Genomic DNA, 27,507 nt, shown 5'->3' on the forward strand with positions numbered 1-27,507 from the left:
TCAAAGCTATGGTTTTTCCAGTAGTCATGTTTGGATATAAGAGTTGGACTATAAAGAAAGCTGAGCGCCAAAGAATTGATGCTTTTGAACTGTGGTGTTGGAGAAGACTCTTGAGAGTCCCTTGGACTGCAAGGAGATCCAACCAGTCCATCCTAAAGGAGATCAGTCCTGAATATTCATTGGAAGGACTGATGCTGAAGCTGAAACTCTAATACTTTGGCCACCTGATGCAAAGAGCTGACTCATTTAAAAAGACCCTGATGCTGGTAAAGATTGGGGGCAGGAGGAGAAGGGAACGACAGAGGATGAGATGGTTGGATGGCATCACAGACTCAATGGATATGAGTTTGAGTAAGCTCCGAGAGTTGGTGAAGGACAGGGAAGCCTGATGTGCTGCAGTCCATGGGGTCACAAAGAGTTGGACATGACTGAGCTGAACTGAAGTTGTAATGTGATCCAAAGCTCCTCTGACCTTCCTACCTTCCTGGTCTCAGTCACTGTTTGCCATAACATAAAACCAAAGCAGGTCACCTTACACATTGAGCAACCTGAACTGACACAAGTAATTTAATCATGAATACCTTAGAATCAAAAGGTTTTTTAAAGCTAACAACTGCATAAAACCACCTACCCTGCCAGTATGCTTCCTGACACACTTCAGCCCCTGAAAGCCTCTGCTCCCTGGCTTCAGGTCCATCCACAACCCCTTGTCCAGTCCAGCCACTTCTCTTGAAGCTGAAGGGAGTTCTAGAAAACCGTCATTTGTGCAGCCTCATCGATCTGTTCTTTCCCCTCCAGCCAGAAGCCTTTCCCCAACAAATTCTTAAACTTTAAATAACTCATATTCCCATCAACTCTATTAACTCATTTTTATACAAAAGTATATTTTTATATAAAAGTAAAACATCCTCATTACAAATAAAAATTTGAAACAATACAGGAAATACAGAAATATTCTTTCTTACCTGAATGACACACCAGGTCTACTCTCCAGAAATAGCCACTGTATTAAACCTTCAGGAAAATCTTTATGTCCATTTGATAAACAAATGAGCTTCAAAATACCAATGGGATCATTCAATACACCGGTAAGCTTTATAAAACTTCATACTGCCTAAGAAAATAGGTTTATCAAACTTGACTAAACATGGGTCTTGTCTATAAAAATCTAGGCTTTAAGTCCTTGTTCAGAAATATAAGACCCTGCTTTATCCAACTTACATGTTTCTAAATTACAGTGCCTCCTCAAAAATGTAATCCACCGAATGAGGACTGCCAGTATCGGCTTAAGTAAAATACTATCCAAGTAAAACTGTGTCCAAATGCTAACTGATAGGGCTGTCATTTGGCAAGGGAGGCTTGTCGCAGCCAAGAAATAGAAAAATAGCCCAGGTATCCCTTCTGTCCTTCCACAGTATCCACACTGGCTCCATTATAACAGTTCTCAAATTATACTCTAGTTCAGTTCAATAGTTCATTCCAAACATTCTCAAAAAATGGGAGTATGTGCCAGGTATTGTGCCATTTTATGAGAACATAAAGTTATAATACTCGTTCCCTGTCCTGAAGGTGCAAAAGCTAAAGAAAAGGGGCCATGTGGCACTTTCAGGGCATTGTAACATAGCCTAAGAGATATTAGAAGCATGTGCTGGGTATACTAGAGGCAGAGAAGAAAGATCCATCTCTCCTCTGCCATTACAAACTTGATTTTTTTTTTTTCAATCTCTGAATTCCTTGTTTCTAACACAGTGCCGGACACATGGTTGAGTTTTAGTGCTTGATAAGAGAATGCCATTTAAAAACTCAATTCCTTTATATTTAAAAACTCATTTGAATGTTTACTATGAGATTGCTAGCACATGCACGGTAAATATCTTTAATATAAAAAGAAAAACCATGGTTGCTAGTAAAACGACTACAAATCGTATTGGAGGAACCAATAGTCCAACATCTGAAAACAATTATGAGAACGTAAATATGGAAGTGTGGCAGGTCATAGGAGCTATGGAAGTTGGAACCTCTGCTGAGCAGGTGTGAGATAGAGGGGAGACAAGAATCCAAAGAGGGCAACTCCATCTTTCAAACATATCAGAGATAGTTCACATGGTGTTGATGGTCCCTGAAGGGAGGCGAGAAGGAACTGCAGGTTGGATGGAGGGGGTGGTTACTTGAGTTTAGATGGATGTGGGTAGGGAATTTCACCTCTTATTTTGTTTAGTTTCAAAAAAAGAGGTAAAAATGTAAACTGTCTCTACTCAGTGTGGTTTTAAGTATTTGAGTAACAAATGAATGAAAATGAAGTTCAAGATTAGGTCTTCATCTAACTAGATGTAAGAGGTCCCCATAGACTAAGCATGATTGTTTTATTCCCTTACTTCAACAGATAGGAGCCCCTCAGGGCCAGGCATCAGGATGGGAGCTAGTGCATGTGTGCTAAATTGCTTCAGGGTGTCCAACTCTTTGCAACCCTAGAGGCATAGATAAAAAAGCAAAGTTCCTGCACTTCAGGATCTTCTGTCTATTACAGAAAAGGTACTCAGGCAGGCGACAAGGAAATAACGTAACTACGCTAAAGTCTATACAGGGTGAGCTGGGGAGAGCTTATTTTCAGCTTCCCAGGTGGCATTAGAATTAAAGAACTTGCCTGCCAATGCAGGAGACATAAGAGATGCAGGTTCAATCCCTGGGTCGGGAAGATCCCCTGGAGGAGGGCATGGCAACCCATTCCAGTATTCTTGCCTGGAAAATCCCATGTTAGGAGGAGCCTGGCGGGCTATGGTCCATAGGATTGTGAAAAGTCAGACACAACTGAAGCAACTTAGCATGCATGCATGCAAGCTTCTTGAAAGCAGGAAGAGAGTGGAGGTAAGGAAAAACCACTGAGAGGCTCATAGTCTAAGAGCTAACTGTCACGGAAAAAGGAGTTACAATGAATCAACAGAACCAACAAACTAGGTGGAGGAGAAGATGACCTTAGAGAAGAAAAACATCCATAGTTCCCCCATCCCCCACCTCTTCCTTTGGCGCCTCAGTACTCAGGGCCTTGACACAGCAAGAGGGTTTTATTATCTCCCCAGCAAAATCTAAATGACAAAAAGCATCTCTTATTTGAATATCACTGTGTGGCTAATAAATAAACAGAAAAATAAAAACCTTAAAAACAAAGAAAAAAATCAACCTTTGCTCAACTGTGGAAATGTAATCCTATAGGTTACAATCAATTATTGGAGAAAGGAAGGAATCGGTGAGGTAGAGAGGACCTCAGACACACACTGAGGAATCTGTTATTTTGGTCACCAGGGCTGTCGGCCTCAGGCTCCTCAATACATCATAAATATCTGACTGCATATGGTTCTCGAATCACCCTTAGTGTTGGCACCTCCATTCAGAACCTGGCAGACATGCCCACAGCAGAAACAGGGGGCGGGGGCATTTAGTCTTCAGGTTGCAGTTGCAAGGATCAAAGAACATCAAGTCAAGCCTTGAAAAACTCGAGAGGTTTTTCGGCTCAATGTATGCTAAACTTTGAACAGAAATTAAAGGAACAGGTTGTTCCAAAAGACATTTGAAATTAGACTTTAAGCAATTTTTTCACATGGAAAGTACTAGACTGTGCAACTTCATATGAGGTTTCTTAAAATTGTTTAAATATTTTTAGGCTTCTCTAACAACTTCAAATACTGCTGTTTAACATTCCTTCTCAAAACATGCAATGGTTTATAAATATCCCTAAATAAAGTTTTTCAGCTTTATGTTACCCAAGTCATGCCTCTGCAATGTGTACTATTGCAGTAATCCCATTAGAGTAGGGGCTGATGAAAATTTATGACCTAAAATCTAACATTACATTTTTTCTGGTAAGGTCTAGTTACACATAGCTCATCAGAAACTTCATTATAGTTCAACCTAAAGGAAAAAAAGGACAGATTCAGAGGCTTCAGGACTCAGTGTTTCATACTTACAACCGTGCTATTTGAATGATGATGCAGAAACCCAGCATTAATTTCACTGAATTAAGAGAAGATCCAGAATAGACATCTGTATAAAGCCCACCAGAATGGATTTAAGTTGAGTGCCTTTATTATTTAGGAGTGTTAAAACAGAGTGAAATTCAACTATGTCATGTGCAGAAGAGGACACTTTGAACAAGAACCAAAGGCAGAGAATAAGAACTATGCTGAGAATATACTGGTCTTTCAAATAGTACAGTGGTTAGCTGAGCTGAGGTTACAGTCTTGGCTCCCTTACCATTGTGTGACTGTCAACAAGTCAGTAAAGCTCTCTTTGCCTCAGTATCCTCACCTTTAAAAAGGAAGTAACATCAGGCCCTATCTCAGAGTTGAGAAGAGTCAAAGGTTTAACAGAGGCAAAGATCTCAGCATAATATCTAAGAAAAGAATGTGAAATATTATAAGTGTAAAAACTTGCCAACAAGGATAGTTTAAGATGTCAAGTGGAAGGAAGCTCAAATAAGGTATCAAGATACTATGTGTATGGGTATATGTATATATAATTATTTTAATTATATATCCTATACATTCATATAAATGTTAACTATATACCTGTGTGTATATATGTATGTATATGTACTACTCAAATGAAAGGCATTATCCAAAGACCTCTGTCGATAGTAAACATAGTATAGCCTTACTTTTGTTTAGGTCATACAGCTAAACACACTGAATGTGATCATTTGTTGAGTATCGACATGGAGAGTCGTCTACTTCAAACATTCAGAGCCAGGATTTAGGAAAATTGAGATCTACATGTAATTTTGAATTTGGTGGGGGGAATAGTTACATTCTCTTTGTGCCCTAGTCCCTTCACTGTCAAATACGAAGAGAAAATATCTGACTTACCTATATCAGAATATCAAGTTAAAGATCAGAACAAAAAGAAAAGATTGAAAGATACCACATGAAATCCGTATTACATTCTAGAGCCAAATAAACCTAACCTTCAGCAGATTGCTTCAAATACTCAGCATCCCTTTCTAAGCACTAAGAAGATGTCCAGTTTATGAAGTGCACTGAAGATGGCGTGGCCTTTGCAGCAGTGACGGAAAGGATGGGGAAAATCTTGTCCTGACAGTAATTTTAATCTTCAAATTGCAGTTTGGTAGAATGAATGGATTCAGTCCAAAAATGTATACACTGTTTTTTCAAATAACTACGGAATTCTGTTTTTTATGCCAAAGTGTGTTGTTAGTTGCTCAGTTGTGTCTGATGCTTTGCAACCCCATGAACTGGAGCCTGCCAGGCTCCTCTGTCCGTGGAATTCTCCAGGCAAGAATACTGGAGTGGGCTGCCATTTCCTCCTCCAGGGGATCTTCCCAACCCAGGGATCGAACCCAGGTCTCCTGCATTGCAGGCAGATTCTTTACCAGCTGAGCCACAAGTGAAGCCCAATATCAGAGTTGAAGCCTTATTTCAACTTCAGAGGATATGTATGTTGTCAAAAATTGTTTTCTTCTGATTCAAAGTGTTACTTCTTTTGAAAAACCCTCAAATTTGTAAAATATGTTGCTGGTGCTTTCACTGCAACATCTGACTATTTAAAAATTATATCTTGCCCACCCACACAAAGAAATCTGAAGAAACATTCAGCCTTGTGTAAAATCATGTGGTCAAATAATAAGGAACTATAAAAGCGTTGGCTTCATTTCTCATATGTTCAAGTGATGGATACTTGAAATAACTCTCAAAACAATGGGAATACAAAGCTAGGTGTTTAAAGGGCTTTTTTTCCCATTTAAAGAATATGAAAGAAAAGGATGACTACCTTAAAATAAAATAGAAAAGGAGTGAGATAACAGTGAAAGAAGTTTCAAAAATTATAAACCAAATTAATATCTCTTTTCAGATTTTAAATTCCTGCCAGTAGCCAACCTCTCATGTAGGTTATTCCTTGTGCTTTTCTTTTTTTGGTAGCTTGTTACTCTTTCATATTAAGATGGAACCAAAGCAGTTTAATAAATTTCAGACCTGAGACTTAGTTGAACTTTTCCAAATGTTGGAAAATGCAGATCTCTCCACCCAACTAAATGGAAAAGCATATGTAAGCTAATATATGCCTTGCACTCCACTCAACCTCCATCCAAGGAAAATAGGAAGAATCTCTCAATTCCTTCACACTCCAAAAAGGTAAAAGCCTTTCACCTTTTCCTGTGAGAGGCCAGACAGTAAGTATTCCAGGTGTTGTGGGCCCTACAGTCTCTGTCTAAACTGCTCAACTCTGTTGCAGAACAAAAGCAGCCACAGACAATATGTAGATTACACATGACTGTTTTCCAATAAAACTTTATTCACATACCCCGAACCTTACAGTATCATTTTTGTGTGTCATAAAATATCATTTTTCTGACTTTTTCCAACCAATAAAAAAATCTGAAAATTATTCTCACCTTAAGGATCCTACCAAAAAGGTGACAGGCCTGATTTTGCTGCTGGTCATATGATGCTGACTATGATAGCTAGAAAATGATGGAAATTCATAGGGCACATTAGAAAGGGGAAAAAAAATAGAATTTCATTTTTAAAACACCAAATGAAAGCACTTAAGCTTAGAGAGACATGGACATGTCTTATACACACTGGCTGTGTAAGACAAATACAGTATCAAACAAATATAAGGATGCTGCAATTTAGTTATTTCAGCATAGGACAATAGTACTTCAATGTTCAACACACTATATTGATAAATTTAAAAGGATGACTACTTATCAGTCTGAAACAGGTCGAAGTTCCACCCTATTTTAATAAGCTTTTAATTTCTCAATTATGTGTGGCATTCATTTGTCAGTGAAGGGGTTGACTGAAGAGAAAAAAGAATAATTTTACAAAACAATATTTTGGCTAAAACCTGCATTGTGTTTGTATCTAGTGATATGACCTGATCTATTTACTCAGCTCTGTTTGTGAAGGTAGCTTTGTCATGTCTGCTACCTTGTTTGATGATAAAAGTAGATACGGTCTTTGCTGTGCCATGCGGTGGCAGCCAACCCTTAGGCTTGTCAGTGGACTAATCTTGTTCTGTAAGTAGGAATAATACTACCATCACCATAAGATTGTTGAGAACAAATTAAAGAATGTACTGGAAAGCACTTTAAAAATTAAAGTACAAAAGAGGTGCTATACACAAAGGGAAACAGAGTGCCACGTAGCATCTGTCTTTTAACAGAGAATGATATTGTCGGACTTGGGTGTATCCTGAAATAATAGGCTCATTCAAGAGAGCTGCAAAACCCACAAGAAAATTAAAAGTAAGCTTGGAACAAAGTTCCTCTGTAAATATCAGGACAGACTCTTTCCAAACCTTGCTACCATACTTTAAAATTTTAAATATTTTATAAGTAGTATTGAAAATCACATAGCCGTGTGTGCCACAGAGAGGAAACTATGCATCCTAGCTCTTAGAATATTTATTTGATGTAATCTGTCTTCCAGATCAATCAGCAAGAAAGAGCACCCTTTGAGTTTTCTCTAGAGGTTATCTGATATAATTAAAGCAGAGTCTTTCTTGCTACAAGTAGTCACAGCATGGCTACCCTAGGTCAGCATAGTAAACAACTGCAGTGTGAAGGTGAATAACCATAACTGGAGTTGTTAATAGTATCTCCAATCTGGTCTATATCTTAAATCCTTGATGGTTTAACCATACTGGTGTTTCAGATCACAATGATCAAACTAAGATTGTTTGATTTCAGCTACCTGAGGACTTCTGTGATCTTTCAAAAACACAAGTTAGTCATGTCATTTTCTTGCTTTAAAATTTTTCAGTGGCTCTCCTTCACTTCTGGAATCAGTTCAAACCTTCAGTTTTCAAACACAAGATCCTTCTTGCTAGACATACCCATCTATTAATACTACTTCATTTGTCACCCTGTGTACCTTTCACCCTAGCCATGAAGTTTCCTCAAAACCCCTCATGTCTCCCAGCACCCAGACACCCATGACAGTAATTCTTCTCATAATTGTTAATAACTATGTTCACTATAATCACCCTATTAAGTGGAGAGCCCTGAAGAAGACGGAGCATGTCTTATTCTATTCAGTATTCACAGGGTATGGGTGCTTGACACAACAGATAACGATAGACGTATCTGCTGAATGACTAACAAATTTAACAGTGAATCTCTTTCAAGTTAGAATAAACACGGAAGCAGAATCCACCTCATGAATTTTAATGCGATAACATGATTTTTGTTACAAACAAAAATACGTAAATAATAAAGAGCCCCATTTCCAAATTAGGCATCAATTTATTATAAACTACACTGAAGCTCCTATGTTTCATTGCTTGTCTTTCTTTAAAAGTATGCATATTCATGTAAACCAAGTAAAGATAAGGTTTGGAAGGATAGACTGAACACATCAGAAAGTAGACTTAAAATACCTATAAAGTCACAGAAAAATCAATATTAGAGAAGTGAATGGCCAATACCAGGTAGTACTCCATTACCAAGTTTTTTATAGATATTTATGAGAATTACTATGAATTAAAAGGTTGTTATTAGAATTATAAATTAGAAGGTTATTATGAACTAGAAGGTTATTATTTCAGAGTGTGTCACACAATTTGTCTAAGCTGATACAGCTACAAACTTACTGCAAAAGCCCAATCAGAGCCCAAGAATTCCTTGTAATACAGTGTTCTTTTAAAGTTATTTTCCACAAGTTGATTTCTTTTAGAAAAACTAAATGTCTTGCAATTGTTAATGGGATTTAAAACATTTAAACTGACCATTCATTTAAAAAAAAAAACAGTCAAGGAAACTTTGATATCTTTCTATAATACTCAGGTTTGTGGATAACAGTTTTATCTTTATTACATGGTTTATTTTTAAGAAACAGTATAATGGAAAGAATATTCCATTGGAGTCAGTATCTCAGACACTGAGGGCACTCTGCTACTGACAAATTGTGTGACTTTAGGGAAACACTTCCTTCATGAGCCTCAATATGCACTTTTGTTGGGGTTGGAGGGAGAAGGCGGAGAGGAAACAGAATCAATTAGGTTTCTTCCAGACCTGTGTGTAGTTTTTAATTAGTTTAAAGGAATGTCTACATGCTTGACAGAGGCCTTGTAGGGTTGTGAACACACACAGATTAATCAGTGAAAGTGTTTATTAATTGAATAAAACATCTTCTCCTTTAAGAACTATTAGAAAGATGCTGTTATTACCTGCTTTCCTCAGCACAGCACAATAAGCTATTGCTTATCTTTACCTGAACTTTGTTTACAGAATGAAAAGATAGGAAATGTCTTCACAGTATACCCAATTTAAATGAATAGAAAAGAACTCACAACTAACAACATCTTCAGTGGTGAAAAGCTGAAAGCATTTCCTCTCAAGATAAGAAACAAGACAAAGGTATCTATTCTTGCCACTTTTATTCAACATAGTTTTGTAAATCCTAAACACAACAATCAGAGAAGAAAAAAAATAACAGAAATCCAAATTGGAAAAGAAGTAAAACTGTCATTATTGAGCAGATGACGTGATACTATACATAGAAAATTCCTAAAGATGCTACCAGAAAACTACTAAAGCTCATCAATGAATTTGGTAAAGTCACAGGATACAAAATTAATACACCGAATCTGTCAAATTTCTATAAACTAACAAGAGGGATTTCTGAAGGCATTCAGAATCCCAACATGTTAGAGTAAAGGTTTCATAGACTCCCCTGGTTTTTATAGATAAGGACACTGGAGCTCACAATACGAGGCTCACCCACTGTCAAAGAGAAAGGTGTAATACCTGATCCATCTCCATTCTTGAGCCAGCTGTAGACAAGGCCAACAGAAGCCCTCTCTCTACCTGCGTAGTCACCATGATCCTGCTTTTCTGCCAGTTAACACTCCCCTGCTCTTCCCTTTAAAGTCTGGCCCGAAATAAAAGTTTACAATGCTTCAACCAGTGCAGTAAAAGTGAAGGTGTTAGTTGCTCAGTCATGTCCCACTCTTTGCGACCTCATGGCAGTCTTCTCTATACATAGAATTCTCCAGGCAAGAATACTGGAGTGGGTTGCCATTCCCTTCTCCAGGGGATCTTCCTGACCCAGGGATCAAACCCGGGTCTCCCGCACTGCAGGCAGATTCTTTACTGAGTACCTAGAAGAAGCTACTTTCAATCAGAATCTTTTGTCAGAAACTCTGCCCACAAAATCAAAGCATATGGGAAATAGATTTCTAGATAGCAAGACACAATTATAAATTCGAATACAATATGTGCCAGAATACATACACTACTGCAATCTTAGAGAATTAGGAAGAGGGAATTATGACAAAGTTGGGGAGGCAGAGAAGGGAGCCAGCAGAGAGTCAGGAGCATTGGAAGCCTGATCTGAAAGTCCGTGTATTCCATCATGGTCAACTTAGTAGAATCCATAATCAGACATATGATTATTGATTTAAATACACTGATGATTAATGAGGGATGTGGGGAAGAATACACATCACAATATCCTTATGTGTTTATGCATATTAAAATATGTCTTCTACTAAATGCAAAGCCTTCTCTTCCATAATCAGCGACAGTTAGAGACAACATAATTATTATACTGTAGCAGGGATTCCGGAAGCCAGCCATGGCAGCATACCTGGAAACTCATTGAAAAGGCAAGTTCTATGGTACCACGTCCAATCTACCAAAGCAGAAACTCTAGGGGAGGACCCCGCAACCCCTGTTTTTATAGACGATTCTGATGTACATTTCAGTTTAAGAATCACCTCACTTAACTCCTTGCTGCCACTAGAGAAAATTCAAGCTAGTAAACTGCCTGCTCAACTTATGGATCCTCCATCCTCATCTTCCAGGATTCCATTCTCAAACTTCCTCCGGCTCTCAGCAGACTCCCACTATGAATGCCCTTTCTCCCCTTGCTCTTCCTCGCCCTACTCCTCCTTTGGGATCATTTCAGCCAGTAACTCTCTACAAAATCTTAAGACTTACTCACCTCCAAGTCCATGTTAACTGATGTCCATGGGTTCCCTGAGCACCCAGGGCATCACTATCACGGTTCTTACCACATCGTATTGCCTTGCATTTTTTTTTGCTAAAAACACACATTGCCCTTGTATAGTGTATAAAAGGTAAGCATTAAGTGTTTGCTACATTTGCACACTTTTTTATGCAGCCTAAACCATCTCCCAAATTACAGTGTGCCCTCTTTCCTCACCAGATAAATACATACTATTAGCGCTAGGAAAATTACTCAAGTCCTTCCTTTATTACTACGCTTCCTTGACTCTAGCACAGCCTCTACTCCAAAATAAAGACTATGAGAGACTCCTTCAATGTACCCTAATCCATTTGCTAGTTTGCTGAAGATCAAAGCTAAAGCAAAACAACTCTAACACAATACATGATGTAGGATGTGTATTGTGGACTTGTATGTATTTCTGGTTTCATTTAAGTATAATCAGAATTTGAATATTATTTTTAGTTGGAGCTAAATCACTTACCATCTCCAGATTTCACATCAAGGTCTCATTACTGCCCCTTTCATACTTCATGCTTATGCATGTTCCCTGAATTCCTCCTAGCTCTTCACTAGGGATCTAGCCACCCAAGCTAGATGGTGACAGGAGACAATACACCAAAGTCACACAATTTCCGTAGCTTTTCATGACTGTTCTCACCTAACCACTGACTTCTCCCTTCTCTGTTGTTGTTGTTTAGCTGCTAAGTTTGTGACCCCGTGGACTGTAGTCCACCAGGCTATTCTGTCCATGGGAGTTCCTAAGCAAGAATACTGGAGAGGGTTGCCATTTCCTACTCCAGGGGATTTTCTGCACCCAGTGATCGAACTCGGGTTGCCTGCCTTGCAGGTGGATTTTTTACCACTGTCCCAGCTGGGAACACTTCCTTTCTCTTTTCTATGTTACATGACACACCAACCCTATTTGTCTGTGTGCTTCAGCAGCACGTTAGGTAATGCTGCTGTATGTTACTACTGTCTAATTCTGTATCAGTTTCACATGCAGCCCAATCGTATATTCAGTCAATTTGTAAGTATTTTCCAAATAAAGACTTTCTTTATTTCTCCTGTAATCCCACAAATTCTGAGGTTACACCAACATATCTGCTAGAGGTCTGCATTGCCACAGATCATTGAACAATTATAAAGCCTTTATGGTACTCAAAGTAATATCTATGTCCCCTTATTTGTAGTTCAGTTATCCAGAGTTGATTAAAAACATTCTAACCATCTTTCTGTTAATTCTAAATACCTTGATCTTTTTTTTCCAAATGCATCATTATACTGTATGATTCAAGAATGGCAGGAGCTTCCAAAATGACTCAAACTTGACAATGCAGTAGTTTTTAAAAAACACCTAAATGCTGAGCTGACTGTGGCTCAGATCATGAAGTTCTTATTGCCAAATTCAGAGTTAAAGTGAAGAAAGTAGGGAAAACCACTAGACCATCCAGGTATGATCTAAATCAAACCCCTTATGATTATACAGTGGAAGTACAAATAGAGTCAAGGGATTAGATCTGATAGAGTGCCTGATGGTCTATGGACAGAGGTTCATGATATTGTACAGGCAACAGGGATCAAGACCATCTCCAAGAAAAAGAAATGCAGAAAGGAAAAATGGTTGTCTGAGGAGGCCTTACAAATAGGTGAAAAAAGAAAAGAAGTGAAAGGCAAAGGAGAAAAGGAAAGATGTACCCATTTGAATGCTGAGTTCCAAAGAACAGCAAGGAAAGATAAGAAAGCCTCCCTCAGTGATCAATACAAAGAAGTAGAGGAAAACAATAGAATGGGAAAGACTAGAAATCTCTTCAGGAAAATTAGAGATACCAAGGGAACACTGCATGCAAAGATGGGCACAATAAAGGACAGAAATGGTATGGACCTAACAGAAGCAGAAGATATTAAGAAGAGGTGGCAACAATACACAGAAGAACTGTACAAAAAAGATCTTCATGACCCAGAAACCCAGGATGGTGTGATCACTCAACTAGAGCCAGACATCCTGGAAGGTGAAGTCAAGTGGGCCTTAGAAAGCATCACTACAAACAAAGCTAGTGGAAGGTGATGGAATTAAAGTTGAGCTATTTCAAATTCTAAAAGATGATACTGTTAAAGTGCTGTACTCAATACACCAGCAAATTTGGAAAACTCAGCAGTGGCCACAGGACTGGAAAAGGTCAGTTTTCATTCCAGTCCCAAATAAGGCCAATGCCAAAGAATGTTCAAAGTACCTCACAATTGCACTCATCTCACACGCTAGCAAAGTAATGCTCAAAATTCTCCAAGCCAGGCTTCAACAGTACGTGAACCATGAACTTCCAGATAGTCAAGTTGGATTTAGAAAAGGCAGAGGAACCAGAGCTCAAATTGCCAACATCCATTGGATCATAGATAAAGCAAGAGAATTCCAGAAAAACATCTCTTCCTGCTGTATTGATTACACCAAAGCCTTACACTGTGCAGACCACAACAAACCATGGAAAATTATTAAAGAAATGGGAATACCAGACCACCTTACCTGTCTCCTGAGAAATCTGTATGCAGGTCAAGAAGCAACAGTTAGAACTAGTCATGGAACAACATACTGGTTCCAAATTGGGAAAGGAATACGTCTTGACAATACACAAGGCTGTATATTGTCACCCTGCTTATTTAACTCACATGCACAGAGTTGGACACAACTAAAGTAACTTAGTAGCAGTAGCAGAGTACATCATGAGAAACGCCAGGCTAGACAAAGCACAAGCTGGAATCAAGATTGCCAGGAGAAATACCAATAACCTCATATACATAGATGACGTTATCCTTATGGCAGAAAGTAAAGAGGAACTAAAGAACCTCTTGATGAAAGTGAAAGAGGAGAGTGAAAAAGGAGACTTAAAACTCAACATTCAGAAAACTAAGATCATGGCATCTGGTTCCATCACTTCATAGCAAATAGATGGGGAAATAATGGAAACAGTGACAGGCTTTATTTTGTTGGGCTTCAAAATCACTGCAAATGGTAACTACAGTCATGAAATTAAAAGATGCTTGCTCCTTGGAAGAAAATTTATGACCAACCTAGACAGCATATTAAAAAACAGAGACATTACTTTGCCAACAAAGGTCCATCTAGTCAAAGCTATGGTTTTTCCAGTAGTAATGTATGGATATGAGAGTTGGACTATAAAGAAAGCCAAGCATCGAAGAACTGATGTTTTTGAACTGTGGTGTTGGAGAAGACTCTTGAGAGCCCCTTAGACTGCAAGGAGATCCAACCAGTCCATCCTAAAGGAAATCAGTCCTGAATGTTCACTGGAAGGACTGATGTTGAAGCTGAAACTCCAATACTTTGGCCACCTGATGGAAAGAACTGACTCATTTGAAAAGACCCTGATGCTGGGAAAAATTTAAGGCAGGAGGAGAAGGGGACAACAGAGGATGAGATGGTTGGATGGCATCACCAATCGATGGACATGAGTTTGAGCAAGCTCCGGGAGTTGGTGATTGACAGGGAAGCCTGGCGTGCTGCAGTCCATGGGGTCTCAGAGAGTTGGACATGATTGAGGGACTGAATGGAACTGAAATGCTGACCTTGGGGTTAATCAATTTAGGGATGGTTATACATTCAAAATTACCTGTTTTTTAAACTTGTGTCTTTTCATTTCAGAAACAAACTATAGCATTCTCCCAGCCCAAAACACATTTCTCACAAAGTGTCAAAACAAGGGCAGAATCATAAAATATAACAGAGTGAAAACAAAAGTAGCCAGTTCACTGGATACAGAAGTACGAAATCTCAATTCTGTAATTTTTGGTTTGCAAATGATTTTGTTAAAATATACTGCCCCTAGAAATACAAGCATATATATTATTTTCTTATACATAAAAAAAAAAGTACTAGTCCATTTTCTTTCACTCCAGCGTATGTTTGACCCCCTTCCTTGCACATGAATAAAACAAAATCTTGACTGATGAGGAAGATAGATTCTTTATAGACTGCTGATTAAACAACTGTTCTGTTCAAGGCTAATTTCCTCACTTAGGTTTTAGATCCTAAGTTCTCCTGTCTCTTAAATGATCTTGGTTTCCTTAATCATCCCTTTCTCCGTCTCAACTGGCTATATTCTGTTCAAACCTGCCTCCACCTTCCCTCCAACACACACACGATTTCCTAATTTGTAACCCTTCCACCTATCATCAGAGAGTCTTTTTCAACAAACTTAATGGTGAGGGGAAAGAGAAAGTGTCTATGATCGCGTGGCTCCTCCCCAAGGTTCCATGTACTCCCTGAAACCATAGTAATCAGGATAGCACTCCAACAATAACAATGAAACAACCTCCACCAAGGTCAACAATTCTTGTTTAAACAGCACGACCTTGACCCCTTTGATATTTCAAGTCTCCCTACCTGCTTCTGAGACATCGTTCTCGAATTTTCCATTTTCCTAGTATTTCTGTCATAGCCTCCACCACAGGCTTGGCTTTGCTTGCTGTAAGAGGTCCACATTCTTTAGGCTTCAATCCTCAGAACACTCTCTCTCTGTTGATATTCTTTCCTTCTTGTCAATAATCCAGTTCTTATCTCCCTTGACAGCTCCAGCCCCTGACATCTAACTACTTATTGGGCATCTTCCCCATCTAACTACTCATACTTTCTCAAGCTCCATGCGCCTCAAATCAACCATTCTCCACCACCATCTTTCTCTCAAGCAAATATGCTCCTCTTCCTATAATTGTGTATCTTGATGAATTTTACTCTCCAGCTCTCAAGTCAGAGTCATAAGAGTAATCTTAATTTCTCCCTTTACCTTTGGCCAACACCCTCCAATTGATTAAGAAGTCCTATTGATTCTCCTCAATATCTCTCTCCACTCCTCCACTTCCACTATAATTGACTTGGGTCATTTATTCATTCAAATATTTACTAAGCACCCACAATGTGTCAGACACAATTATACATAACACGAGCCTGAAAAATACAGACTAATAATCCCTTCCCTCTTGGAACTTACATACTAGTAGGAGAGGTGACTAAAACAGATAAGTAAAATATACAGTGTGTTAGTTACCTATAAGTGCTAAGGAAACAAGGGAGGGAAAGAATGACTGAAAGAGGGGGCAAAAAAGAGTGGAAGGGATAAAGAAAAGGAAATATTGCAATAGGGAAGATTAAATTTTATATAGATTGGCCAGGGAGAGTCTAACAAGGATGCAGCTGTATTTTTGTTGTTGTTGTTTTCTTTTAACCCAGATGCTTGATCTTGCTACCTTCATTGGAGACTCTCTTCTAGCCCATTTTCCAACTAAAAGAAAAATATTTCCCCAAATCATAACCTTATCATTCCCTTACTTATAATGCTTCATTGACAACTTGTGGCTTTCAGGATATTTCTACTACCTAAATTTAGCACATAAGGTCTGCACTGACCTAGCCCCTACCAACCTAACTAGCACCATTTCTGGTTTTACAGTAGAAATGTACTCAACCACCTGCACCTTACTTCAAAATGAATGATTATTTTGGTGCAACTCCATACCTTTCCATGTTTTTTTTCCCCCTTTTTTTCTTCCTATAATACTTAATCCTAATAATTCACATAAGTGGCATCTCCTTCATTGCTGAAATCGACCCCAAACATTAGAAAGTGTATTTTACTCAACTGGTAACTTCATCCATAAAATATAAACACCATAACCTACTTTCCACATTTATTTAAAAGATAAAATGAGAAAAAGTACATCTAATAGCACAGTTGGCACAGGATGGAAACTAAATAGTTAGCAGCCTCTACCACATAATACACTTTATTAACTATCTGTCTTTCCACTAGACCAGGCTTTCTCAAACTCACAAGTACTGACATCTGGGGCCAGGTAGTTCTTTGTTGCAGGATGCTGCCCTGTGCACTGCAGAGTGTTGAGTGGGACCCATGGCCTCTGTCCACTAGATACCAGGAGCACCATAATAACCAAAATGTCTCCAAACACTACTAAAATATTCTCTAGTAGGCAAAAATCATCCCTGGTAGAGAATCACTGCACTACACCATAAGCAACTCCAAGGACAGAAACTAATTATTACTCATTATTTTGTCTCTAGGTATCTAGGATTGAAGTCAGCACACAGTAGGTGTTCAATAAATGCATATCTCTAGCTGCTGCTGCTGCTGCTAAGTCGCTTTAATCGAGTCCGAACTCTGTGCGACCCCATAGACGGCAGCCCACCAGGCTCCCCCGTCCCTGGGATTCTCCAGGCAAGAACACTGGAGTGGGTTGCCATTTCTTTCTCCAATGCATGAAAGTGAAAAGTGAAAGTGAAGTCGCTCAGTCGTATCCGACTCTTAGCGTCCCCATGGACTGTAGCCTACTAGGCTCCTCCGTCCATGGGATTTTCCAGGCAAGAGTATTGGAGTAGGGTGCCATTATAGATTAATTTTACCTATTTTTTGAAAAGCATGTAAATGTACATATTATTTTATAGCCTCTTTCATTCAATGTCATATTATGAGATGTATCTATAATGCTTCATGTTGCAGTTCATCTCAAGTTCTCCATATACTTTTTTCAACACTATTGTTTGGACACTTGAGTTGTTTCCATTTTGTAGCTAGTATAATTAGTGTTGTCATGAATAGCCTTTTGCATGGTTTTGGTTACAAGTCAGGATACCAATTTTGTTGAAGGAGGAGAAAGGGGAGTAATTGGTAAGGATACGGTGAGGGTTCTTGGGGGCGCTGTTAACATTTCTTCTTGAGCAGTGGTACCATATGTGTGTCCACTTTGTGGTAATTCATTGAATGCTCCATTTATGATCTGTGAATATATAATTCTCTTTTACACTTCATTTGAGGTTTTTATTTATATTACTAAGGAAACAGTTGTGCAAATAGATGGAAAAAGAAGGCCAAAGATTCTGGCAAATATTCTACAATGCCAATATTCATGTGAAAAATAAATGTTTACCTTCACTTGTATCATAGAAAAGCATATTAAAAGAAAAAAGTGTGTTTTATACTTTTTGTCACTAATACCCATTGTTGGTTAAAAGCAAGGGAAAATGTCTGCTATTAGTAAATATGTAAACAGGCACAACTTTCGCAGAAGACCATTTGGCAATATATACGAAAAGTCTTTGAAATATACATTATGCTTGTATCTCAATTATATCTCAATAAAGCTGGAAAAATGTGCTATGTTTAAAAGTTTATCTTATGAAAATAAACCAGAAAAATGCATAAAACTACATATGTGTGTATAAGCAAAAGAATCTATATACAAGGAAATTCTTCATATAACTGCTTATGATGGTAAAAACTCAGAGCAAATTTTCAATAGATAATTAGCTAGATATATTATGGTTATCTAGTGATGGACAGGGAGGCCTGGCGTGCTGTGGTTCATGGGGTCGCAAAGAGTTGGACACGACTGAGTGACTGAACTGAACTGAACTGATTCAGTAGAAAACATGCACTCATATTTAATGACAAGGAAAAATGTTCATAACGCATCAAGTAAAAACAAATTACAAGACAGGATGAAACATTTGTAAGGAAAGAAAGACATAAATATGCAGAGAAACAAAATGTCAAGAAAAGAAGCCAGAATATTAGTCAGCCGTAGAAAAGAACAAAATAATGCCACTTGCAGCAACATGGATGGACCTAGAGATTGTCACACTGACTGAAGTCAGACTCAGAAAGACAAATATCATATGATATGGCTTATATGTGGAAACTTAGAAAAGGGTACAAATGAACTTAGTCACAAACCAGAAGTAGAGTCACAGATGTAGAGAACAAATTCATGGTTACCAGGGGATAAGTAGGGGGAGGAATAAATTGGGAGATTAGGATTGACATATATACACTACTATATATAAAATAGATAACTAATAAGAACATACTTATAGCACAGGGCACTCTTCTCAATACTGTAATGGCCTATATATGGCAAAAGAATCTAATAAAGAGTGGTGTGTATGATCCTCTGTATAAAATATAAATAACATGCAACATAAGCCAAGTACCTATGAAAAAGAGCTGATATTACTAAGAATGAACTATGGTCATCCAACGTCATATACTGAGAATTAAGAAATAATCTTCCACTTTCACTTTGCTTCACAGGAGCCTTGTTAACAAGCACTTCCCGCTTGTACCAAATAAGTAATGATTTCTAGGTCAGTAAATTGCAACATTGATTGCATTCACTTACAATAAGTATAACCGTGGCAAACCCATTTTCACATGGAGATTCTCTTTCTAAGGCTGATTTACAGTCACTGCTTTCCTCTCCATTTCTGAGAAAAGGGATCACCTTAGCCAAAATGTATGTGTTAACCGCTGTCTCAGAGTCTATCTCTAAGGAAGACCCTGTTGATAGACTGAGATATTGCTGAATGACTACCCATTCCAGTTTGCCCAAGACAGTCCTGGTTTATACCCCCATGTCCCTGCATAGTTGTTAAGAGCAGCTGCTTTCAGTCCCCAATGTTCCAGATGGAGTAATACATTAACGGTCACCCTCCTGTCCATACACAGTGTATAGAATGCTAAGCATAGAACCTGGAATAAATGCTGAGCCATCTGAACTTGTCTCATCTTCCCTGTACACTGTTAGTCTGGAATAAACACCCACACAGACCATTCATAGGCTCAAATCCCCACCGCCACCACATAGGTGGTCTAAAGCAATCTGAATAGGAATCCATTTCAAGTTGGCCCCATCCTCCTATGGGTGGTTCAAAAACTATGAGAATACACATTATTAGCTACCTCAAATCATACACTTTAAGGATAAGGTACATATCTGAAAATTTTGATCAATGTATTGATACTTTGGGGGAGCTGTGTCTGTCTAGTTATTAATCCAAATAATTCTATAAAATGGAAGTATCAATACACAAATTTCCTATAAGACTATATATTTCTATCTGTGCTAACGGCAAAACTATTCACCCAGTCACCTTAGCCAGAAACCCTATGATCAGGTTTGATTCTCTCTTCACTCTGTGAAATTAGTTACTTACTAAGTCTCATGGATTCTAAATCTCTGAAATTCACTACCCACAAACTTTTCATCAGAACAAGATTTCTCATCTGCAATTGTTACAGTAGCCTTCTCCAACTCATCTCCTGCACTTCCGCAAGAATTATCTTAAATAAAGCAATTGCTCTAGTTCACAGCCTGCTCAAAACCCTCAGATAACATCCAGACTTAACATGGCACTCAAGACCTTTATTATTTGCACTCAAGCCTCCCTTTTCATCCTCAATTCCAACCAAACTTCACACAAAGCACATACTACTCAGTGGCTCTCCTCCAGGGATGGTACTGTTCCCCTAGGAGGTGTTGGGAAATATCTAGGGATAATTTTTATTGTCATGGCGATTTGGGGGGATGAAGATTATTTAAGGAGCAGGGACTAAGAATGCTCAATGAGCAGCAGTGCGGGACTTGTGCCTTGTCAAGATGCCAGCAGTACCATAAATGAGACTTCTCATTGCACAAACACATTATTTTTTCAAATGTGTTGTTTCTTCCTCCCAGATTCTATTTAATCTTCCTCTATTAGTTGTGCTTCCTTCCAAAATAACATTGTCCTTGGATTATAAAACTCGCTCTTTTTACCTACAGACCTCAGCTGATTTAACAGTCATGCACAATGTGTTAGATGTAATTAAGTCACTCCCATAACACACTGGTTGCCTGCTGATCTAGTACTTAGTACATTGAATTATGATTAAACTTCTTATCCATCTGTCATTTCACTCCATGTTCCCCTTCTCCTTACCCATTCTATCCTCTAGAATTTGAGCTCTTAAAAAAAGGGGATGTTCCTTTGTTATTGCATTTGTTTAAACTCCAATTTCTAGCATTTACTTAGAAGTTGAGAATCATGCTACAACGATAAACGATTTGGGGACTAAAAAATTATACTTGCATTCCTATGCATAGAATGACATTCCCTAATTAATGACCTTTTAGAATACTTTGAAGTAAACTAAATATTTTCATTATGTCTTTTATCAGTAATGGTGCTTTAAATTAATGTATTAAATTACAGATTAGACTAATTCAGGTATTACAGACTAAAGTGTAAGAGGAAAAAGAAGCTATAGACACTGTGGTAAAACTCAAGAGGATGTTCCCAGTATGAAGGTATTTAAAGTCCTTTATTTTTTGGTAAGTGCTAAGCAAGCATGGCTTACAAAGATCTGCCTGCCATGTTTGTGTCCAAGACACATGTTATGAAAAAGTACTTATGTAATCTTAAAGTGTGTGTACAATATTCGTTGTTGTTTAGTCGCTGAGTCGTGTCCAACTCTTTTGCGACCCCATGAACTGTAGCCTGCCAGGCTCCTCTGTCCATGGAATTTTCCAGGCAAGAATACTGGAGTGGGTTGCCATTCCCTTCTCCAGGGAATCTTCCCAACCCAGGGATCTAACTCATGTCTCCTGCTTTGCCAGGTGGATTCTTTACCATTGAGTCACTAGGGAAGCCCCATGGACAATATATTTCTATACAAAAGATAAAGCAAAAGAGTTCTTATCCCACCCCAGTCATTTTTTTTTAGTTTAAACTTAAACCATTTCTGTAGTATATTAAAAACATACTTCCTTAATCAAACTTTTCAACTTGTAACTCCCCCTAAGTTGCATAAGCAGTAAAATAGGGTGGGCAAAAGTCGACTGCTTACTTGCACATCTGTTCATATCTGGGGCCCGGTGTCCATAGTACCCGGACGGGCAGGAATGCAGACATTCTCCATACTGGCGCATGCCTTCTCTTCGAAGAAAGAAGAATAACTTCTGTTGACATCGGCTGCACCCATTGTCCTTTGAACAAGACAAGCAACCCTTGCAAATGGGATTTGATACATAACTAGCTGTAAAAGAAAAAAGAATACATGCTTAAATATGAATGTCAGACTTCTGGTCAGCACAACATGCTGAAAAGACAAGTATCTCTTTCCTTTCGCTCTAATCACACAGAAATGCTAAACAAAATAACCTTTGCCACTTAAAAAAAACAGAAAGGTTAAAACACAACCAAACTTAGCAACAAAGAGGAAACCCAGAGGCAGACTTGAGGCTGGAAGCTCAAACTAAATGGCTGGAGATGTTGAAGCAGACAGAGGCAGACCGCATGGCAGGGTCCCGAGTCCAGACCAAGAAAACATGCATGGCCAGTCACGTTGCTGTAAACACGAAACTAACAGTATTGTGAGCCAACTATACTTCAATATAAATAAGTAAAGAAGTATGCATGTAAAGAGTTAACATTTGTCTCTGTGCAGACTGGAGTCATGAAGGCTGTTTGTCCATGAAACAAGTACTAGAAGCTCCAACTCTAACTGGCCAGAGAAAACGTTTTCAACCGTGGATTAGGGGGCAAACAGGAGGAGAGAAAAATATAACCCATGAGAATTAACTACACCAAATCTACGAGACATCCGAGTGTGGGATCCAAGTTCAAATCATCAATGTAGTATGGGGTTTCTAAGTCAAGAGATTAGATCCAGGAAAATCCACAAAGAAAAAAAAAGTATGAAATGACCCTACAGAAATTTTCTACAACCCTGACACCTGGGCCTTTCAAGGAAAACCACCTTAACATCAAAATGAACAAATCACATGTGCAAGCAAACCCCCATGAGGAACAATCAGTCTGAGTAAGAGATTTTATACCTAAAGAATAAGAAAGAACAATATGAAAATAACCTTAAAGTGAGTATCTTTAGAGTATTGGGAGGGATGGAATGACTGGAAATCATGCAGGAAGAAACAGTATCATAAAATATGCAAATGAGAAAGAAATTAAAACTCTATAAAGCTGAAAAAAATTTTATGGACAAGTTGAATGGTAGACTGGGAGAGGGACTTAGCTAGAAAATAGGTTTAAAGAACTGTACCACAAAAGGTAAGAAACATGTAAGAAAAAAAATAGCATCTGAAATATGTAAACCTCATGAAGTTCACTACAGTTAGTGACAAACAGGGTAATTAAAAGAAAACATTCTATTTCTAGTCCTGGTATAAAATTTAAAAATGATACAACCTGAAATCCCAGTACAATTTCTAAAATATGAAAAATTCATGTAACTTTCAGCTATCCTTATACCAAGCAAGGTCATAAATACAACAAGATATACAAGGCCACACTGACTTCATTTTACTAAGTTACCCCACAAAAGTCTTAAGAAGGAATAGAAAATTCATCAATTATTGAAACTTTTCACTTGGAGACTACAATCCTATTTGCCCTACATATAATCTTTATTGCATAAGAAACAAACATTCAGTATTCAGACCAGCAGCAACACAACGAAGAATGCTATATCCCACACCTATATCCCACACCTGTCCTCTACTTAAAATGATTCAGTATCCAATATATTGACCACTACTTGGAGCAGTTCTTCCTAGGTTTCAGTTCCGCAAACACTCTCTCCCCACTTCTCCTGGGTTCCCTGATTGTTCTTACAGTCTCTCCTCCAGAGAGATTCCCAAAACAAGAGCTTAACCTAACATTTCAGAGAAGGAGCCAAAAAAGAACTAAGGTACTCAGGAGCAGAAACCAAGGCCAAGATAACCATTCGAATTGGCCATTGAGATCTGCTTCTTCCCACCTATTCTAGGACTTTGTTCTATCAACTGTTCAACTGCTTTTATCTACATAGTGAATTTATTTTATGGACTTTTTCTTGCTTGCAAGCCTATCTATGCTTCCCAACTAATTTCTTATTTACCACTTATTTTCTTTAACCTGCAACTATGGAGCAAAAAAGAATCAAATCAAATAGAAAATCACCTCCTCATATAGAATTCCTAATAAAATCATAACAAACTTTCCATATACCCCTTTATATATGTACACTTATACAACATTTATAATATGTAACTGGGATTTTTCATAACTGTGACCAGACTTTACATGAAGTATAACTTGCTCAAATTTCATCAGGTTGTGAGCATCCTCTCCTACCAATGAACCAGACCAACATCACTCATGTTTCTTGGGAGTGTCAGTTTTATTGGTAGCCTCTACCTACCAACACCATTCATGCAATTATGCCCAACACTGTTTTTATGAAGACCACAACCAGTTTTTAGATCCTCGATTCAAGACCTCATTCTCAGTCTCTGGTCCTTCCGACATGGAAACAGTGTCAGACTTTATTTTTTTGGGCTCCAAAATCACTGCTGATGGTGACTGCAGCCATGAAATTAAGACACTTACTCCTTGGAAGGAAAGTTATGACCAACCTAGATAGCATATTTAAAAGCAGAGACATTACTTTGCCAACAAAGGTCCGTCTAGTCAAGGCTATGGTTTTTCCAGTGGTCATGTATGGATGTGAGAGTTGGATGGTGAAGAAAGCTGAGTGCCGCAGAATTGATGCTTTTAAACTGTGGTGTTGGAGAAGACTCTTGAGAGTCCCTTGGACTGCAAGGAGATCCAACCAGTCCATCCTAAAGGAGATCAGTCCTGGGTGTTCATTGGAAGGACTGATGTTGAAGCTGAAACTCCAATACTTTGGCCACCTCATGCGAAGAGCTGACTCATTGGAAAAGACCCTAATGCTGGGTAGGATTGGGGGCAGGAGGAGAAGGGGACGACAGAGGATGAGATGGTTGGATGGCATCACCAACTCGATGGACATGGGTTTGGGTAGACTCTGGGAGTTGGTGATGGACAGGGAGGCCTGGCGTGCTGCGATTCATGGGGTCGCAAAGAGTCGGACACGACTGAGCAACTGAACTGAACTGGTCCTCCCAACTCCTGTGGCTGGGTCATTACTAAAAGTTTTTTTCCTCTTCTAGCTCCCATGAGAATGTCTTCTGAAGATATAATCTGAACCCTTACTCTTGTGATTTCCACTCACCTTCTTATAGGTCAGGCCCTTGCTACCTCTAGCTTAGACACCGTAACCACCCCAGCCCCTGCCCCACCTATCTTTCTCTACTTCTCTCTCCATTCTACTATAGGGTCAGTTTTTCGGCTGTTATTCTCATCATAAGATTTCTATTATGCCTTACTCTCATGAAATAATTATGATTTATAAAGCATTTCACATAGCTGACTAGAAATAAAAAGTGAAAATGTATTAGTTGCTGAGTCATGTCTGACTCTTTGACACCTCATGGACTGTAGCCTGCCAGTCTCTTCTAACCAGAGAATTCTCCAGGCACAAATACTAGAGTGGGTAGCCTTTCCCTTCTCCAGGGGATCTTCCCAATCCAGGGATCAAACCCGTGTCTCTGTATTGCAGATGGATTCTTTACCATCTGAGCCATCAGTGAAGCCCCTGGAAATAAGCCTAGACTATTTACAATTTTCCCAGATGCCTCTGAAGAGGTTTTATTCTAAGATTTTGTTATTGTTCAGAGCAGGGTGTAAGGAATGAGTATGTAAGTTTCAAAAACTGGGACACAGACTAACTTCCATGTAAGGAGGAGGTAAAGACAGAGTAGGGTGGGTAGGGTGTAGAACATGAGTGAAGGGAACAGAATCAGAAAGACTCAGCAGCTCTATGATGGATGAAATGACTTTGGCAGAGGAAGTGGTGACTGGGGAGAGCCCAACTCATTTTAATTTTTAGGGCTGTCTAAGAACATAACCCACCTTAAGCAGAAAGACACGGCATGATATTTGGAGATGTAATTTATGACTCTCATGACTTTTGTGGGGGGAAAAAAAAAGCCGTTAAGTAAGAACAACCAGGAGACTAAGGCAAAGACAGGAGCTGCTGGCTGGAGCTCAGAAAAAGGCAGCTCCACACCACAGAGCCCTCTGCAGTAGTTCACTGCTGCCTTTTGCTCTTCAACTTAACTACAAATATGAAAAGGTAATATCAAGGTTATCCAAATCCCAAACTTAGCTTCATAAGTAAAAAGAGAACTTGGAAGATTTACATATGTAGCAAAATAGTTTAAGGACAAGGTTCTCTGGACCACAGTCATCACAAAGTAAAAGTGAAGCTATACTTAAAGTTCAAAAGTTAAACCCAGAGCTCTCTATCACTATAAATCACACTCCATAGTAAGAAAGAGGGAGAAAGAGAATTACAGAGCTAAGAGAATCATTATAAATTAAAGGTTTTTTGTTTTGTTTTGATTTTATGTATCAGAAGTCAACTTTCATCTTGACCACAAAGAGTTCAGTGTCAACAAAGTATACTCCACATTTTTTAAAAGGTATTCTTAAAATCAGTAAATGCATTGCTTTATTTACGTGAACTTTAACTGACAATGAAAATGAAGTAGGGAATACTTATCGGAGTCCATATCTTACATATCTTTATAACCCTACATAAGAGGAATCCTCTTAAAACAAAAGTGATGTGGGCCACACCCAGCCTTGAGTGTTCTCTCTTCCCTTGCCCCAACCTTCAGCAGTGCTCCTCGAAGCTGAAGGATAAGAACACATGTGATTTTTTCAGTTTGAAGCTTCATGGCCCAAACCTCAAACAAATTTTTCGGTTTAATTAACCACTGTCCAGTGTCAACTATCCTGGTCACCTCTATGTTGTAAATCAGCAGCTAAATTCAACAAGAATTTCTTCATCCATTGTATGGTGACTATACTAATCTCTGGGCTTCCCTAGTATCTCAGATGGTAAAGCATCTGCCTGCAATGCAGGAGACCTGGATTCAATCCCTGGGTCGGTAAGATTCCCTGGAGAAGAACATGGCAACCCACTCCAGTACTCTTGCCTGGAGAATTCCATGGACAGAGGAGCCTGGCAGGCTATAGTCCATGGGGTCGCAAAGAGTCAGACACAACTGAGCGACTAACACACACACTCCAATCTCTATATATCTAAAGCCAGGCAAAAATTAGACCTTTAAACATGACTAGAGTAATTTATTTTGTCAGGATCTTAATAAGTCAAACGGCTCAGCCTATTTCTATGAGATTTAATTCAAGTGTGCAGGTGAATAAACAGATCTTAATTCCCAGCTTTGAAGACCATGTTTATTTGCTCTCCCTGTAAGCTTCAACTTTTCCAACCCTGAAGCCTGCTGAGATCCAGGGCCTCATCATTCCAACCAAAACACTTTTCTAAATCTAGACCCACCCAAAATTCTAAGGATGAAATATATCACATAAAACATTAAAAATCCTCTAAAAGGTGTTAGACAGTGGTATTAACACAAATCCACGCATATCTCCTTGACAGGAAAAGGAATATACGGATATAGAAAACAAAAATCATGAGGCAGAAACCAGGTAACAATTCTTTATATCACTAATAAGTATACAAGGAGAAAAAAACAACTTAAGTAAAACTCTTTACTCTTAAGTCTAATCATCTGATTTGCATTCCTCTTAAATTGCAAAGTAAGTTTGGTTTTTTACGAATCCCGATATTTTAAGTTTGATCCTTTGTTAAATCAAACCCAGTTATGCACATTTTATCCCATAGAACATTTTATGTAGGTGCTGAATGCCCATCTGTTTCTAATATACTCCTAATACTTCTTAAAAGCGTTCCCCTGTTTCTGTTGTAAGCCTTGCCAAACAAGA

The 27,507-nt window shown here is 38.6% G+C and overlaps 1 protein-coding gene across 1 annotated transcript in view; it reads right to left on the reverse strand.

Annotated features, from left to right (window-relative positions):
* Positions 1 to 27,507, reverse strand: part of RSPO2 (R-spondin 2) — a 165,712-nt gene that overhangs the window by 59,820 nt on the left and 78,385 nt on the right. Inside the window, exon 3 of the mRNA XM_081503064.1 lies at positions 21,674 to 21,862. Within this exon, the coding sequence (XP_081359190.1) occupies positions 21,674 to 21,862 (189 nt within the window). The remainder of the gene's footprint in view (positions 1 to 21,673; positions 21,863 to 27,507) is intronic.

The sequence above is a fragment of the Giraffa tippelskirchi genome, chromosome 6, assembly GCF_054371585.1.
Source record: "Giraffa tippelskirchi isolate mGirTip1 chromosome 6, T2T-mGirTip1v1.2.pri, whole genome shotgun sequence".
Classification (NCBI taxonomy): domain Eukaryota; kingdom Metazoa; phylum Chordata; class Mammalia; order Artiodactyla; family Giraffidae; genus Giraffa; species Giraffa tippelskirchi.